The 17,418-nt window shown below is 37.5% G+C and overlaps 4 protein-coding genes across 4 annotated transcripts; 3 read left to right on the top strand and 1 right to left on the bottom strand.

Moving 5' to 3' along the window:
- Window positions 1-3,099: 3,099 nt before the first annotated feature.
- LOC133527527 (venom carboxylesterase-6-like) lies at window positions 3,100-6,055 on the bottom strand. Its single transcript, XM_061864573.1, has 3 exons — window positions 5,599-6,055; window positions 4,172-5,460; window positions 3,100-3,486 (listed from the first exon to the last, which is right to left on the bottom strand). Exons 1-3 carry the CDS (start codon window positions 5,935-5,937, stop codon window positions 3,297-3,299), a joined length of 1,818 nt encoding a protein of 605 aa, XP_061720557.1. The 5' UTR covers window positions 5,938-6,055; the 3' UTR covers window positions 3,100-3,296.
- A 141-nt stretch (window positions 6,056-6,196) lies between these two features.
- LOC133527526 (juvenile hormone esterase-like) lies at window positions 6,197-10,374 on the top strand. The gene is made up of 3 exons (XM_061864572.1): window positions 6,197-7,001; window positions 7,331-8,661; window positions 9,562-10,374. Exons 1-3 carry the CDS (start codon window positions 6,819-6,821, stop codon window positions 9,764-9,766), a joined length of 1,719 nt encoding a protein of 572 aa, XP_061720556.1. The 5' UTR covers window positions 6,197-6,818; the 3' UTR covers window positions 9,767-10,374.
- A 1,053-nt stretch (window positions 10,375-11,427) lies between these two features.
- Window positions 11,428-13,709, top strand: LOC133527525 (juvenile hormone esterase-like). Its single transcript, XM_061864570.1, has 3 exons — window positions 11,428-11,733; window positions 11,843-13,185; window positions 13,490-13,709. Exons 1-3 carry the CDS (start codon window positions 11,536-11,538, stop codon window positions 13,686-13,688), a joined length of 1,740 nt encoding a protein of 579 aa, XP_061720554.1. The 5' UTR covers window positions 11,428-11,535; the 3' UTR covers window positions 13,689-13,709.
- A 508-nt stretch (window positions 13,710-14,217) lies between these two features.
- Window positions 14,218-16,782, top strand: LOC133527524 (esterase E4-like). Its single transcript, XM_061864569.1, has 3 exons — window positions 14,218-14,631; window positions 14,900-16,245; window positions 16,542-16,782. The coding sequence occupies exons 1-3, from the start codon at window positions 14,416-14,418 to the stop codon at window positions 16,768-16,770; spliced, it is 1,791 nt and encodes a 596-aa protein (XP_061720553.1). The 5' UTR covers window positions 14,218-14,415; the 3' UTR covers window positions 16,771-16,782.
- The last annotated feature ends 636 nt before the right edge of the window (window positions 16,783-17,418 follow it).

Raw genomic sequence — 17,418 nt, 5'->3', positions numbered from 1 at the left:
TACATCTACTTACCAAGTTTGAACAGTATAGCTCTTATAGTTTCGGAAAAAAGTGGCGGTGACAGAATCGGACAGACAGACGGACATGACGAATCTATAAGGGTTCCGTTTTTTGCCATTTGGCTACGGAACCCTAATAAGAGCCTCGGTAGAGAGTACGATTTTGTACCATTTGGCGTTGAAACTCTAGGTCCATGGGGTCCCAGAGCGCACAAGTTTTTTGGAGAAATCGCGAAACGTCTGGTTGACGTAACTGGTGACCGAAGAGCTGACGGCTTCCTCACACAACGTATCAGTATTGCGATACAACGAGGAAATGCCACCAGCATCCTTGGTACAATGCCTCAAGGGCCTATTTTAGATATAAGCTAGTTATAGTAAGCATCTGTATATATCCATTATGTATATTGTTATTGTAAATAAAAATGTAATTATGAATAAATTTCACTTCTGTCTAAGAAATACATAAATAAATAACTATGGCGCCGTCCTACGGGGCACGGAACACATTAGTTATCTGCCAGTTGAAAGCTATCAAATAATATGTCGTCCCATGAAAGTTCACATTTGTCCACTGTCACATTGCCAGTAAGTTTTTTCATTCGGTATGAAATTTGATCAGAAAATACCAACTCCGCATGAAAGCTGCACAGAGACTACACCCTATTATTATACTCGTAATAACTTATTATTAAACGTTCAAATATACTATTATTAAATTAAAAATCATGATATCCGCGCTCCCGGGCACGCACTTCCATCTCGCTCACGCTTACGCTCAGTGAGAGGGAGAGAAGAACACGAACTTACAGAGCCTTAAAATCGGGCGTTCAGTACCTACAGATGACGTAGTTAACCTGAAAAACAAGGAACAATTATCTGTACAATATATGATATAATGAGAAATTTGCAAGTAAAATTTGAGTTTACTATCCTTCCGATATGTATGTATATACTTTATTGTACATAGAAATAAAAACACGAAAAACACAGTTACAGAGTAAATGAAATATAACAAAGGCGAACTTATCCCTGTATGGGATCTCTTCCAGTTAACCTTTCAGGAAATGAGTAAAACAGAAGTAACGGTGAATGAATGACAAACACAAACAAAAGTGTACAATCACTGAAATTAATGAAATGCACGTTTTGAATACACATTGATACAAGTATACATAGATAGAAAAATAACCATAAAATAATGCATATATATATATAACATAAATAAAAATAAATAAATATTCAATATATAATATAAATATATATGAAATCGAACCAGAAAAGTAAAGGAAATTAAAAAAGTATAAGTACTCAATGGAACTAGGAAGTCGTATCGGAAGGCCACAATTTTTTAAGCTTCTCCTTGAGTGATGCTACAGATTGGGATTGCCTCACGGACACCGGAATTTCGTTCCATTATGTAACGGCATGGACAGTAAAGGATTTCTTGTATGTGCGCGTCGTATTGGAATGAATTGTGACTGAAAGATTGTTGCTTGATCGAAGGCGATGACCAATACCAGCAGCTAAATAACTAAATCTTTCGGAAAGGTAAGGTGGCGAAGCAGGATTGAATAGAACATTGAAAAGCAATGATCTCGAAACTGGGATACATGATCAAACTTACGTAGACCGAAAATGTATCGAATACAAATATTTTGCAATCGCTCGAGTTTGTCCAGTAACTCCTCACTAAGGTCCAAGAAAGCAGTATCAGCGTAATCTAACAACGGGAGTAAAAGTGAACATGCGAGAGTTATTTTGGTTTGAAGAGGAAGGAAATTTTGAAGACGCCTTAGTGAGTGGAGAGACGCAAAAAGTTTATTGCTAATGTCAGAAACATGAGCTGACCAGGACAAGGTTTGATCAATGATGATACCCAAGCTCTTAACTGTAGAAGAAAAAGGGATAATTAATTAAAGGGATTATATGACTAATTAATTCGTAAAATCTTTGCTATATCGATGGAGTTTAATGAGGATTGCAATCATGTTTCCCAGGAGGAAAATTGGACCCCGTTTACCGTAGTTAATACAAGTTAACGCTGTTTGGTAACTACGCGCTTAAGACGCTTAGTAACTAAACAAGGTCCCAGTTACAACAGATACATATATATACAAATAGGGTATCGAAGGGCCGATTTTTGAATTTAGGCCGCTCGATTCTGTGTGTTTCGTTTAATGTTATCTACACTACTAGGCATTTATATGACGGCATTTTTATGACGGTCTGGCCTAGTGGGTAGCGACCCTGCCTATGAAGCCGATGGTCCTGGGTTCGAATCCCGGTAAGGGCATTTATTTGTGTGATGAACACAGATATTTGTTCCTGTGCCATGGATGTTTTCTATGTATTTAAGTATTTGTATATTATATATAGGTATCGTTGTCTGAGGAGAACCTACAACACAAGCCTTCTTGGCTTACTGTGGGACTAAGTCAATTTGTGTAAGAATATCCTTATAATATTTATTTATATTTGCTTAATTCCAATAGTAAAATTGAAAAAGGGTGGTCAATACCACTAGATTACCAATTTCTATCGCTCGTATTTCAAAAATAACATTTCACTGTTTTCACAGATTTTCGAGTGCCGAAATTTATAACGAGAAAGTTAAATAGGTCTACTACTAGTAAATTAACATGATTGTAATTTTAAAATAGTTCCGATTATATCTATGGCAAAATTTAAGTATAAATAGATTTAAGGATGCGTTGTTTAAGTTTATTTCTAGCAATGTTATTATAATATTATGGAATTTTCAAATAATGACGGTTTATCATTGACATAAAAACTGAATTATATTATACTCCTCTAGATTAATTCTACATTGACAGTATATCTAATAATTATGAATGTAATTAACTATAACAATATACATATATAATGGATATATACAAGGATGCTGGCGGCATTTCCTCGTTGTATCGCAATACTGATACGTTGTGCGAGGAAGCCACCAGCTCTTCGGTCACAAAGAGTAAAAAATATATAAATGCTATTTAAGTTTATAATTCACTATGTTAAGATCAAAGTAGTTACCCATTATAATGTAATTTGTGTAATTTCAATTTCGTATGCCTAAACGGCTCATCATAGTTTATGTACCTACACAATTATATAAGTATTCAATATACGGCCTAACTGTAAATAAATAAACTCGAAACTACGATTATTAAAAAATGATGCCTGAACTTGTTTTTGGATAGATATTGAAAAAAATAAAAATAGATCAGGCACGACTATATTCTGCTATGGACACTCTTTACCGACTCGTAATCCTTGTTTTTACATCATCATAGTTCGTCCTTCCAATCTTTTTCGGGATAAAATTCTTGTCGCAATTCATCCCAAAACTCAATTCTTTTCTGTTCAGGAATGTCAACCATCTTTATCTTGGGTCCCAAATTTAACGCTCTAAGTGGGAATTTGTCGACGAATGGATCCCAGTGCACGTTTCCCAGCTGGGCTTGTGGTGTCGGGTTTCTGTAGAATACATTAAATTTAATAAAGATCATATTTGAGTAGCCAAGGAATGCCGTAACCTAGAGGGGTTGCGTAACTATGAATATATAATGCATTTTTTAAATTTATTACAGAAAATACTAAGACCGTAATAGCGATTTATGACGACATGTATCATTTTCGTTTTGGACTGTAGTTAATATTTTGAAATATGGTTCCGGGCTCCAATCCTGGTAAGGGCATTTATTTGTGCGATGAGCACAACTATTTGTTCCTGAGCCATGGATGTTTTCTATGTATTTAAGTATTTACATATTATATAAATCGTTGTCTAAGTACCCACAACACAAGCCTTATTGAGTTTACTGTTACTGTTAAACACCTATTTAACTTTTGTGCCTAATTTTCTGTAAAGAAATTGTTTTATGTACCAACCTAATTTTGACATGTAAAATACTATGTTTTATAAATAAAAATCTGAATTTGAATCTGTGGGACTTAATCATTTGTGTAATAATGTCCTATAATGTTTCTTTATTTGTTTAAATTTATCTTAATAATAAATAAGTGTTTAAGTAATTGCAACATTAAATTTACCTCTTTTCCTCGGTGACCCTCCAGTTACTAATGAACAAACGTACTTATTGAACAAATTGAAATGTAATTACTTTAAGAGCGGATTCAATTAAACTCCTCTCTCCCTTACCCGTATTTAGCGAAATTCGACCATAGCCTAGTGATTTTCTTAATGAAGTCCCTTTCAGTAGAACCCTCGCCGCTATTGTATATGTCATTTGCCGATTTACATCTGAATAAGTAGCAGATTTCATCCCCAAACGTCGCGCCAGACAAATTGAAATTTTCCACCGATGAAATCCAAGCCTTATTGAGTTCACCTCTGAATGAGAACCGGTACAAGTAAAGTTTGGCACACGACACTTGAGCGTGTAATCTCGCTTGCCGAATCAACGGATAAATAACTTGGTCTGACACGTATTTCACGTACCGCCGCAAACTTTGCTCCCCGATCGTTCCGTTCAAAAAATAAAACTCCATTATTTTTCTAAGTATCTTTCTGTATCTCTTAGAACCGTATTCATCTACCACCCCTTCAAACGGCACCAAATATTGGAAATTGTAATTTAAATACTTCAGAAGTTTCCGGTTCTTTGCTAAGCCTTTCAATTTGTAAAGAGATTCCAAGTTCGTGTACCCCATCATTACGTCGGCGATGTTATTCGTCATACGACTCTTGTATATATGTATAGGCACTTTATGTACAAAAGCGTGCTTCCTCGTTTTCTCCACAGTAGGCCCAAAGGCGTTGATCAATCTCTGATTATCTCTGACTTCAGTACTATCGAAGAGATCTTCCGACGCAGATAATAGCTTACGGGTTGATGCTTTAGACAGTAGTTCGTAAAGTTTTGTGCGGTTGAGTTTATCAAAAGGCCCGTTTAATTTCGAGTACAACTTGTTAGCAATCTCAAAGCTGTAACTCCTGTAATCGGCGGGTGAAAATGCGCTGCCACTTTGAATGATGACCCTTTTATACAAATCGTCAGCTCCGCTTGATATTAAGAGCGAGGCAACCAATGTCGCCCCTTTCCCGTGCCCAATTACGGTTACTTTTGCGGGATCTCCATTAAACATGCTGATATTGTCTCGCACCCATTTTAGGGCTGCTAGGATATCCTTGGCTCCCATGTTGCCAGGAGCATAATTATCTTCAGTATTCAAGAACCCTAAAATGTGTGTCCGATAGGAGACCGAGACCACTACGAGGTTCTCATCGATAAAGAAGTCGGGTCGGTGGAATCCAGAGGTATTTTCAATCCACACTATCACTGGGAAACTACAGGTCATGTTCGGAGAGAGTGGCATGTACACGTTGAGGTGCAGGCAGTCCTCATCACATAAGGTGGAACATGTTTCTTCGTAAAGAACGCTATAGTCATGCATACCTTCAGTCAGGTTGCCAAAACGCTTTGGTGGCTGAAACGCAGAGTCGAGTAATCGTTATAATACATTTTCATTAAGTTCACTCAAAATTAATTATTTTTTATTAATTTGGTCCGCTTGTTATCAAATGTATCTAGTTTTGAAGCGCTTATTTAATATGTATAAGCCTACCTTAAACCTCAGCAGACCGACCGGCGGTTTGGCATACGGGATGCCCCAAAAGGCCGCAAATGACTTATTCCGAAACAAAGTTAATAATTTTCTTCCAATGATCACAACTCTGTCGGATTTTAAATTCACAATGTCCTCAGAACTCCATGAAAACAAATTTAAATACAAAATGAGTTTTACTAAAGTTATAATGGGGAATAACATGGTTTCAAGTGCGGTATATTCCGTATATTTGACACATTGAATTATACGATATGCTACAAGTTCTAGTCGCAAAGGCCACGTATTGTAAACTATATTTAAACCATGAGAATGTTTAGAAATATTGCACCATTTCATTCATAATCGAACCAGCCCGCGTAGCCAATATGCCAATCGTAAACGCTTCATAGCGTAGCGTAGTTATCTCTATCACTCCCCCATATTAGTACGACAGTGACAGTTGCGTTTCGTTCGCTAAGGAGCTTTAACGATTGGCATGTTGGCTACGTGGACCGTATTTTGTGGAAAAGTTACCCTTATCCATTTTACGTTGAAAGGTCGAAAGCGTAATTTTTGTGGTCCACTGGCAGTACAGCGCGGTAATGCGGCCAGTATTTTTGAAACTTTTGCGCCGGGTACAAGTCGTCTCGAGGATTAACGTGAAGGCGTAGGTAGTATTAGGTTTTTCGACAAAGCTTGATACGGATTTTATCTTGTACATTTTTGACGAAGCCTGTAGCGGATTATCACTTATGTAGATTGGACGAAGTTTGTTGCGAATTCCGTTTAATACCTACGCTTTTGACGAAGCCTGCGCTGGGGATTTAGATGACGGTTGTGTATTAGTACCTACTCATACTTTCATAATTTTTTTTTTATATATTATTTATTTAGTTTGTTATTATTAGACAAACATTATTTGATAGTTAAGACAGTAGAAGTATTTTCCTGTTTGTGCAAAAATGTGTAATTGTGTATTATTTAAATAAAGTAAGTATGTTATGTGTACAAATGGACAAATCTGTAAATTATTTACGAAATGGATTTTATTTTGACATATTCTCTTTCACACCACACTTTCGCAATTTCTTACGGGAACCACGATCACTATTACTACAGTAAGCAATTACTACAGTAGGTAACTAATCCAGTTTTAGGACAACCATAAAGATACAAACGATAACGCTCAACTATCATTCAAAGTCGATAATTCTAACACTACACTTGTAGCCCTTGCTATGTATCAGTGTATTTATGTGCTTTTGACAATCATAGTTAGTGTATACAGCCATCCGTTTGCGGAGACTACTCACGGAAAAGTGACCGGCAAAGTTTTAAAGACGTTGCTGGAAGATGTGGAATACTATGCCTTCACGGGGATACCGTATGCAGCACCGCCCGTCCAAACGCTCAGGTTTATGGTAGGGTACCGTGTTATTTTAATATTATTATGCACTGGAGCGGCATTTGACTGACGACATCGCAGTCGTACAGCCAGTTAAAATTTTATTTAAATTGTTCACGACATTAATGTCACAAGCTGTGACAATCTAAAGACGAATATTTTTTTAATGAGAACATTACATTGTTTTGAGTGTATTACAGTTTTTCGTATACGTCCCAATCTCTTTGTTGCGATACAGTAAAAAAAATTTTTAGATACTTGCCTAAAAGTTAAAAGTAGATGCGTAGAGTCGTAGGTAATAAATGTATTATGTATTAAAGTTGTTTCCTTTTCGCTTCTCTTCAGGCCCCGAAACCAATAGAACCATGGAATGGAATCCTAAATACCACTACGTACAAGGAACCGTGCTATCAATTCAAGCATGTTGTCAACACTGTGCTACCCTTCAGTTATTTTGGCGCCGAGGATTGTCTCTACCTAAACATTTTCACGCCAGCCACAGACGAAAACAAACGCCCCATTATTGTTTTCCTCGAAAATTCCCGATTCAGGTATTCATTGGATAAATCAGATTACGGGCCGGATTTCTTCATCGAGGACGACGTCATTATTGTAACAATAAATTATCGCATGACTTTGTTCGGATTCCTTTCGTTGGAAGACGACATTGTGCCCGGGAACGCAGGATTAAAAGACATCGTTGCCGGCTTGGAGTGGATAAAAAATAACGCGGTGTATTTCGGAGGTGATCCTAAACGAATTACTTTGATGGGGTCGCAGGGAGGCGCGGCCGCGACCGACCTCCTTATACACTCACGAGCTAACCAGTTATTCAATTCGGCCATTTTACAAAGCGGTACATCGTGGAGCACTATGTATCTCCAAGAAAATGTACGAGAACGCGCCTTTCGCCTCGCTGAGCTGTCAGGAAGAGCCACAAGCAGCAGCAAACGCCTACTAACCGAACTGAGAGAAATTTCCCCTGAGACTTTACTAGCACAAGAAATTGCTGCCAATCCTAAAGATTACACAAAAGAACATCAAAGAAGTGCGCTTACATTCGGACCTGTAGTTGAAACACATCCGGATAGTCTACTGAGCGAGTACCCCGAACGGGTCAGTAAAACGAGCACGCCTGTTTTGATTGGGTTCAACTCTCGGGAGGGCTTGGAACCGTCTCTGCAGTATCTCATAGAACCCAAGTACTTAAGTTTCCTTGAAAAAGACTTTCCTTTGCTGTTACCGAGGCGCGTCGCATTCAAATTCGATCCTGACAGCGATAGTTACTTCGAAGCTGTAAAAGAGGTTAAGAAATTTTACTTCGACGGTAAAGTTAAGATTAGTAATGTGCCTGAATACGTGACTTACATAGGAGATGTTTTAACCGCGTACGCTGTGAACGCTATGGCGGAGAAATACGCGAATATTTCTTCGAGTTCGGTGTTTTATTACCAATTTGACTATTACAGCGAATTGAGCGAGAATAAAAATAATTTATTGAGGCTGTCGTCGGTGTCTGAGGGCACGGCCGGCGCGGCGGCGGGGGACGAGCTCTGCTACCTATTTGTATGCCCCAAATTCGCGAAGAAATATGCGAAATACTACAAACAACACACAGAGGAAATTTACGTTTCTCGAAAATTAGTGAGGCTGTGGAGTAATTTCGCAAAATACGGGTAAATATTTATTACTTAAGTACTTACTCAGTTGTTTATTACTGTATTCAATTTAGTGAAGTAATTACATGTTAACATTTTCTTAACGTTGCCTACGTTATACGGTACGGTAGAGATACTTTTTTTATACACTTAGGTACTACGAAGTACCAAACAACAACCAATCTGCATACAAGGGCAAAATGTCACTAAGAATATTACTGTTTATTTGTTTAATCGTAAGGCAACATATTAAAAAATAAAAATAAAATAAAAAATATTTATTCTCAGACAATTAATACAGTCCATATTTGTTATATTGTACAAGTAGAAACAGTAAGTAGTAATTAAATGTCTACACAAAGACCAGTCAGTCACTTAATGGCTTCGTCGCTTGAGGTGATCAGCTGATCAGGCCGCGTAGCCAACGTGCAAATCGCTTACGCTCCGTAGCGATCGACACGCAACTGTCACTGTCGCACTAATATGGAAGCGTGATAGAGAGACACAAAGCGTTTCGTTGTCGAAGCGATAGCGATTGTCACCTTGGCTAGGCCGGCTGGTCTTCAAGAGAACCGGCGACATAGTGCGTTGCAACCATCCCAGACAATACAAGAATACTATTATATAAATTAACATACCTATTCCACACTTACTTGTTTATTATATACTCCTAATAAAGCTTAGAATAAATTTAAAAGTGGAAAAATTACTGTCTTGGGTGAGACTTGAATCGGCCCCTGGATCGGCTACTTTTAAATTTAGCATCATTCGCAGACATTTCTGCTTGTTAAAATTATTTTAGATTCTCATGTCTATATTTGCCTATTTGTGTAGGAAACACGAACGATGTAGCATACCTAAACACATTTATCCACATCACCAGTTTACGAACAATACATTCCCATATCAACGTTACAGAAACCCAACACCAGAAGGCGACACCGAGCTAGACCTAAAATGGCCCCCTTATAGTGAAACAAAAGAATATCTCCACATCGACAAACAATTGGAAGTACGTAACTCAATCAATAACCGATTCCGATTCTGGGAGAGATTCGTTGGGAAGTGGCGCGCGGCCCACCGAGGGACGGTTGCCGCGGAGACAAATAAAGACGAACTTTGATTCTGCTGTTCCGTGGTTGTTTTATTGAGTACTTCCTTGATTTTTGCGTTGTATTGGGGATTTTACTTGATTTACGGTTTTTTTTTTCTAATAGAGCCTAGATATAAAAGACGAAAATTTTTGAACATTGACCCGCCATGTCCTATCTCTTTCACACACACATAATACTGTCCCGCTCGCACAGTGGCATTGGTCGCTGCTATCATTGAAGGACAGCAATATGATTACGTGTGTGCGATAGAGATAGAAAATGGCGAGTCAGTGTACGAAATGCTTCGTGCTTAGCATCCTTACTCTGTACCGTATATATGTTCTAATATAGGCCTAACTAATTGGAATAGCCAGCGTTAATCCAAAAGTAAAGCTCTAAACCTTCTTGTATAATAATGACAAAATACTTGTGAGAGACTATCATAAAGGGCTTTAATGAATATACCGTATTTTGAGAGGGCGAATTCCATTAAATCGTATACTAATTAGATGGTTGTATAACTTTTATATCTCTTGGTCGTCTGGAAGCATTACTTCATGGTGACCCTGTGAGTGTCAGTTTACTTCTAATCTCCTAAATTTACATTTATTAGGATTAGGTAACGTAATTCCGAATTCAGAACACGAAATGCCAAATGCTTTGCCTCCGTTTATACTCGTAACAAATAAAAAATCTCACTCGATTATTGTGTGTACGTTGTTATTGTTGTGGGTTGTTACCAAATTGAACCTTAAGAGGATAGTGGACGACCGCTTCTCCATAAAAACGTAGCTCCCATTTTCTTTTTTTGATATTAAATTTATGGAAAATATTTTTTTCACTCGTCGACTTTAATGATTGAATTAAGACTTCTTATACCAAACTATAATCGCATACTTTTCACTATGAGCTCCCAACTTAACTGTAATGACTTAATTACGAAACTCTTTAGTGAACTATAATGAATTTGACCAACACGCCTCGCCGCGGTTAAGAGGACAAAACCAAAAGATAAAACAAAAGACTTCAACGTTCTTCTTTGTACTGAAAAATAAGCTCGTTGATGTATTTTGTTCTATCCTTTTATTTACCGAGATACTCAACTAATTTTGTTAAAATATTATTTTAGTTGCCATAAAAAATGAATTGTGTACAATAGTGATATAATCAAGCTTTTCAATCTCGTACCTTACTTAGGCCACTCAGCAGGCTTCGTTTCCTTAACACGGTACTCGACTGATGAACTCTCCATTATATCACGATTGTAAAAAATACTATCACCCGATTTTATGTATATTAACCATAATTATGTATGTCGGTATGTAGCTGTGTTCCATGCATTTTTTTGGAAGCTGAAAAATTCGAACAAAAGTGCGTAGCTGTGGTTAATAGGTATATATCAAAATGTATAAAAATATTTTCTATAATGACAATATCCAGAGAGAAAAATGTAAACTACGTTTGTATGGAAATGCGGTCGCGCGTGGTCTTCCTTAAATTTTATTATGGGACTATGTTGAAATGTAAATGGCACTTTATAAAACAAAAAAATATTCAAAGTAAATATTTGAAAATATTAATGAAAGTATTTAAGCGGTGATAAAAACCACTAGGTAACGTTTATATATATATATATATACAAATTGATATCGATTAATGCTACTATCATTAACACAATAGATAAACCAGTAAGTATAACAAGAAAGATTAACACACACGTATCATTAGGACACGTCAGTCGTTCAACAAATAATGATATCAATATTCAACACTCATAAATTTGTAAACCGGCTTTAACATGAGACATAAAATATATACATTTTATTGCCTTGCAATTTTATGCTTCGTGAATAAAATTAAAGGAAATTTGATCGTAAATACGAATTCGGGGAAGGTAGAGGGTAAAGAAGTGCCGTCTATATTACAAGATGAGAAGTACTATACGTTCGCAGGTATACCATATGCTAAGCCACCTGTCGGCAGCCTCAGATTTATGGTAAGTAAAAAAAGCTGTTACCTGAACACGCACCTCTATCAGGATCATATTGAGTGGAAGCATTTTATTTGTTTATCCGCCGAATCAACGCATTTCATAACCTTTTCAGCCTCCAGAGCCCCATCCTGGTTGGGAAGATGTGTTAGAAGCCAAAAAAGAAAAGAAACACTGTGCGCAAAATAGTATTAGAAGAAACAAAGGCTTCAGTGGAGATGAAGACTGCTTAAACCTCAGCATCCACACTCCCAGGCCTCCGGCGAGTGGCCTAAACTTGCCCGTTATAGTGTTTCTGTACAGTGAACAATTTCGAGGCTCATATAATGGCTCCAGAGAATACGGTCCGGACTTTTTCATGAAGGAAGATGTCATTTTAGTCAATATTCACCACAGAATTGGAGCCCTTGGCTTCCTGTCCTTTGAGGACGATTTACTACCCGGCAATAATGGATTGAGAGACGTAATTTTAGCATTAAATTGGGTAAAGGAAAATATTAAACACTTCGGAGGTGATCCCAGCCGAGTTACATTAATGGGCAGTCAATCTGGAGGTGTATTAGTAGAAATCTTACTGCATTCTCCTAAAGCAAAGGGATTATTTAGTGCTGCTATAATCCAAAGTGGGACACTATGGAACTCGATGTACTTCAACAACAAAGGCCGAGAAAAGGCCATAGAATATTCTAAAGGTCTGGAGGAAGAGTCTGCATCTAGTTCCTACTTGCTGAAACGGTTGGCTGCTATTCCTGCCATGAAACTTGTGGAGTCAGAACCCTACGCCGTCCATGCAGACGAAGCAAGAGCTATCCAACGAGGTGTTCCTCCCTTCGGGCCGGTTATCGAGCACGATCACCCTGACGCTATTATCACTGAGCTGCCAGACAACAAACCAATCGATTTAGGAATACCCGTCATGATAGGGTTTAACTCTCGAGAAGGATTGGAGGTTTCAGAACGCTATCTGCAAAAACCTCAGTACCTCACTTTTGCTGACAGAGATTTCCTTATGTTATTTCCTATTCGAGTCGACTATCATTTTAAATTGAACGAGAATATATATGTCCATGCTATCCAAGACATCAAGGATTACTATTTCGATGAAGGTTACATTAAAGTCAGTAAGCCAGGGGAGTACGTCACTTATATTGGAGATATTATGTCATTCTATCCCACGGACTATGCTGTGAGAAAATACACAAATACTTCGAGCAGTCTTGTTTTCTATTACATGTTTGATTACAGCGGAGAGCTGAATTTAAGAAAGAAGCAGATTCTTGACAACGCAATGAGTATTGACGGGGCATGGGGTGCTACAACGGGAGATGAACTTTGTTACTTGTTTGTATGCAATAGTTTAAGAAAAGCCTACACTAAGGCGTTAAAAGACGAAGATTCAGAGGACATTAAGGTTTTGAAAAATATGGTCCGATTGTGGACAAACTTCGCGAGAACTGGGTAAGAAAACAAATTCCTCATTATTTTTAAAAATTCTGTGGAAAAGCAAGTTTTTACATAAATTTTAAAGTCCATAAGCAGCCGATTTTAGATACATTTGAAATGTATGCAACAGCAGAATACACGACTTGAATGGTTATCCTTTCTTTGCTACAAACAATCTAACATGTGTCTAAGCATGTGGTTTCGGGAAAAGTCTTAAAACCCAAAAAGTTAATTTTGTCCTTACTTGTTTCCTCTTTACCTGTTAGAGTATCTTAATGTTGTGACGGCAAGAAATGTAATTTTATTTATTTCATTTTAGGAACCCCACCCCGCCGGGCAACGATTTCAACTGGCATCCCGCATCGCATCAGAAGAAGGAGTGTCTGGTGATCAGCGACGAGCTGACGATGGTCGAGCGACTCTACGACGACACCGTCAATTTCTGGGACGACTGGATGGCCAAGTACGGAGCTCTGGCTGTCAATGGGGTCGTGCAAGATGTTAAAGACGAATTATAGAAATAAAGGATGTCTACATAATTATTACTTATTGGAAGTAGCTACCATAAAAACTTTTTCAAAAACCCCTTATATTTCTCACTTACAAATAATAATGTGTCCAAAAAGTCACGGATAAAGAATTGTAAGTAGTGCCTGATTTCAAAAGCAGGTAAAAATCAGTGTTACAGGAAAACTGGAAAGCACAAAAAAACCTTAGAAAATGCTACATGTTTTAATGATAACTTGTGATTCGGGTAGGAATATGCTCTAGATTTGGTTTGAGCCACAAAAATCGCGGCATATACAGTAGATTTATGTTAAGTATTCTTCTCTTCATTGCTCTACATAATATCATAGGCTTATACGACATACCTACTGCTGAGCCTACTTCTAACATGGTGGGTTGCAATGCAAGTTGCAACCATATAGGTAGTGGCGGTGACTCGAATGTAAAATTTAGCTATACGTACTTACGAGTATGAAATTTCGTTATCAGTTTACAAAAGCTATGCAAAGCCATCAAAAATGATGTGGATTTACATCCCTAAATTATTTTTTTCGAAATGCTATTATTTGGTATAACTCAATTAACAATGTCGTGAATTAATCTTAATTCCAATGAAACTCGTCTTACACGTTATCGATACAGGTAGATAAACAAAGTACACGTTAGTGTTTCTTATCATACCGGTTCACTTGCCGTCCCTAATGTTCTTTAAATCGCTCTAAATGTTTAAACATTAAAATGATACTGAGAAATACATTGAAAAATGTGCTGTGTTGCTTAGGTATTATAATATTAGTTATAGAAACATGTCACAGTGATAATAGTGTTGAAGTGACTATAAAACAAGGAATGTTGTCAGGGACGTTGGATAAAACTTTATTAAAGAAAAGAATTTACTATGGCTTCAGGGGTATACCTTATGCTGAACCGCCAATAGGAGCGCTAAGGTTTTTGGTAAGAATATATAAAAAAACAATCAGAAGATATTTTAAATGAGTACTAGTATAGTAATTAGAGCATTGTATGCTCAAAAATTAAAGCACTTTAGTGTTACACACCAATCGCACTGTTATCATGCTCTAAGAATAAGGAATATTGCTTTGAATACTACCGAATCACTGCTCGTAAAGAACTTCTGACCATTTTAAACATTTATGACATTTAAAATATTATACTCTCATAATAGCGGAATAATTCAATATTTATATCATTCTCATTTCAGCCTTCAAAACCACATCAAGGTTGGGAAGGCACTTATCAAAGCCACACGATCAAGCCAACATGCACGCAGTTCAACTCACGAAGCCGCAACGGCGAACCCATGGGCCTCTCCGGATCCGAAGACTGTCTCCACCTCAGCGTCTTCACACCCTCCCTTCAAGGCCCCATACCAGTTGTCGTCTTCGATTACAACGACAACTTTAGAACCGGTTTCAACAGCACTGATACTTACTCCCCTGACTTTTTCTTAGAAGAAGATGTCATAGTCGTGACGATCAACCATCGCTTGGATATCTTTGGATACCTAACTACTAATGACGAAGTTATCCCTCCTAATGCTGGCTTGAAAGACTTTATCTTGGCTCTGGAATGGATCAAAGAGAATATTGAGCAATTTGGTGGAGACCCGAAGAGAGTGACGTTAATGGGAAGCAGAGGAGGAGCTGCGTTGATACACATATTATTGTTTTCTGAGAAAGCTAAAGGCTTGTTTTCAAGTGTGATAATGCAAAGTGGTACAGCGTTAGAGCCTGTTTACTTTCCTAATAATTCGAGGAATAAAGCTTTCAAGCTTGGCGAAGAATTTAATATCAAGACTGATGACAGTCAAACTTTGCTGGAAGAACTACAAAAAATAGACGCTGAGGAGTTGTTTTATAAACTAGTGAACCTTCTTGACGATGAAGATATAACTGAACGGCAAATGTCTATTTTTCCATTTGCACCTATTGTTGAGATTGATAATCCTGACGCCGTTCTCACGTCTCTACCAGATAACTCCAACAATATCAGTGATGTGCCAATCCTGATTGGTTTTAATTCTAGAGAAGGCTTAGATTTAGCGTTCCACTATATATCCTCGCCGCGTCTTGTGGAACTAACCCAAGACTTCTTCATTCACTTTCCAATAAGATCCGGGTTCAGATTTAATCGCAACAGTACTGTGTTCCAAAAAATGGAGCAAGAAATAAAGGAATTTTATTTCCAAGATGATTATTTTCATGTTGGGAATATTTTGGAATATGCAATTTATGTTGGGGATGTACTGCACAACTACGCATTAGACTATACTGTAGCAAAACTTGCGGATCAGTTATCTTCTCCGTTGTATTACTACATGTTCGATTTTAAGGGGGCGTTGAATGAGAACAGCTTGCACATATCCAGAAAAGCCCTTAACACCGTACAGAACTGGGGTGCAACTGTGGGAGACGAGCTTTGTTACCTGCATGTTTGTACTCGGATTAAGAAGAATTATGAATCACTCACGAAACTTGTCAGCGAGCAAGCTGAGATAAAGCTTCTGAGAAAGATGGTGCGAATGTGGACCAATTTTGTCAAAACTAGGTAAGAAATTTGTTATACAGTAAACGTTTATAACGATAACACAATGTGATATAAGTTCGGTCCAATACGGTTTATTTTGCTTGTTTTAAATTACTTATTCTGTTTTTTCTTTGTTTAATGCCTGCACGTACTATTGTTTCTGTTTAGCCTGATGGTTGACTGGTAGAGAATGCCTTTAGGCATTAAGTTCGCTGTTTGTACTTTATTTGTTATATTGTGCAATAAAGTTTAAATAAATAAATAAAAATAAATAAAGGTATTTAATGTAATGTACTTAAATTCATTCAAAATTTCAGCAACCCTACACCCGATGTGAAAGACGACACCTTGAAAAAAATAACATGGACTCCAGTCAACAAGGACTCTAAACAAAAACAATACTTGCACATAACTAAAACCCCACGAATGAAAAATAGTCCTCTTGGCGAACGAGCTGCCTTCTGGGACAGCTTCCTCAAGAAGTACTCTGCAATGGCCGTCGAAGGTGTTGTCACAGATCCTGAACCAACCCATGAAGAATTATAAATTGGACGAGTAGTTTGTGTTTTCATTCCACTTTAACAAATAAAGCCCTATTCTTAACTAAGGCCAATATGGAAAAAGAACAAGCATATACAATTTATATCAGGGAAGACCGTCATAGAGCTAGAAATCTCGAATATGTATACGTACGTCTCTCAGACACAGTCAAAAAAGAAGAGTTTCACTCCTTCTGCTGTGCCGTGCCTTCTGTAAATGGAATATGTTTATCATCATCAGCCGTAAAAGCGCATGGCGAGTTTAGAAATAAATTCATTTATAATTTCTGCATGAAATTTCGCAGCTCACTGTACTGAATTATTATCTAAACAGGTTTACTCGTCCATAGAAATTAGTCGTCTCCCATTAAGCTGTTTGAAATCATATGGAGATGTGTATTGCTGTACGCATAAATGAATCAGTGTTGCTACCACCAATTCGGCACTGACATAACCGCTATCGAGAACGTAACTTACTTTTTATCTATGCATCTCGCTCGTAGTCGCATATAAATGCAAGAGAGATGTATAGAAAGTAAATTACGTTCTCAATAGCGTATATGTCAGTGTTGACATTGTCAGCGACTCATGATACGGGTACAGGTAAATTTTTCCCGAGAAAGATCTAGCGGGCAGATGCTAGTACAAAAATAAA

This window comes from Cydia pomonella, chromosome 18 (genome assembly GCF_033807575.1).
Source record: "Cydia pomonella isolate Wapato2018A chromosome 18, ilCydPomo1, whole genome shotgun sequence".
Classification (NCBI taxonomy): Eukaryota; Metazoa; Arthropoda; class Insecta; order Lepidoptera; family Tortricidae; genus Cydia; species Cydia pomonella.
The sequence above is the reverse complement of the archived record's forward strand: the minus strand, read 5'-3'. Positions and strand labels throughout refer to the sequence as shown.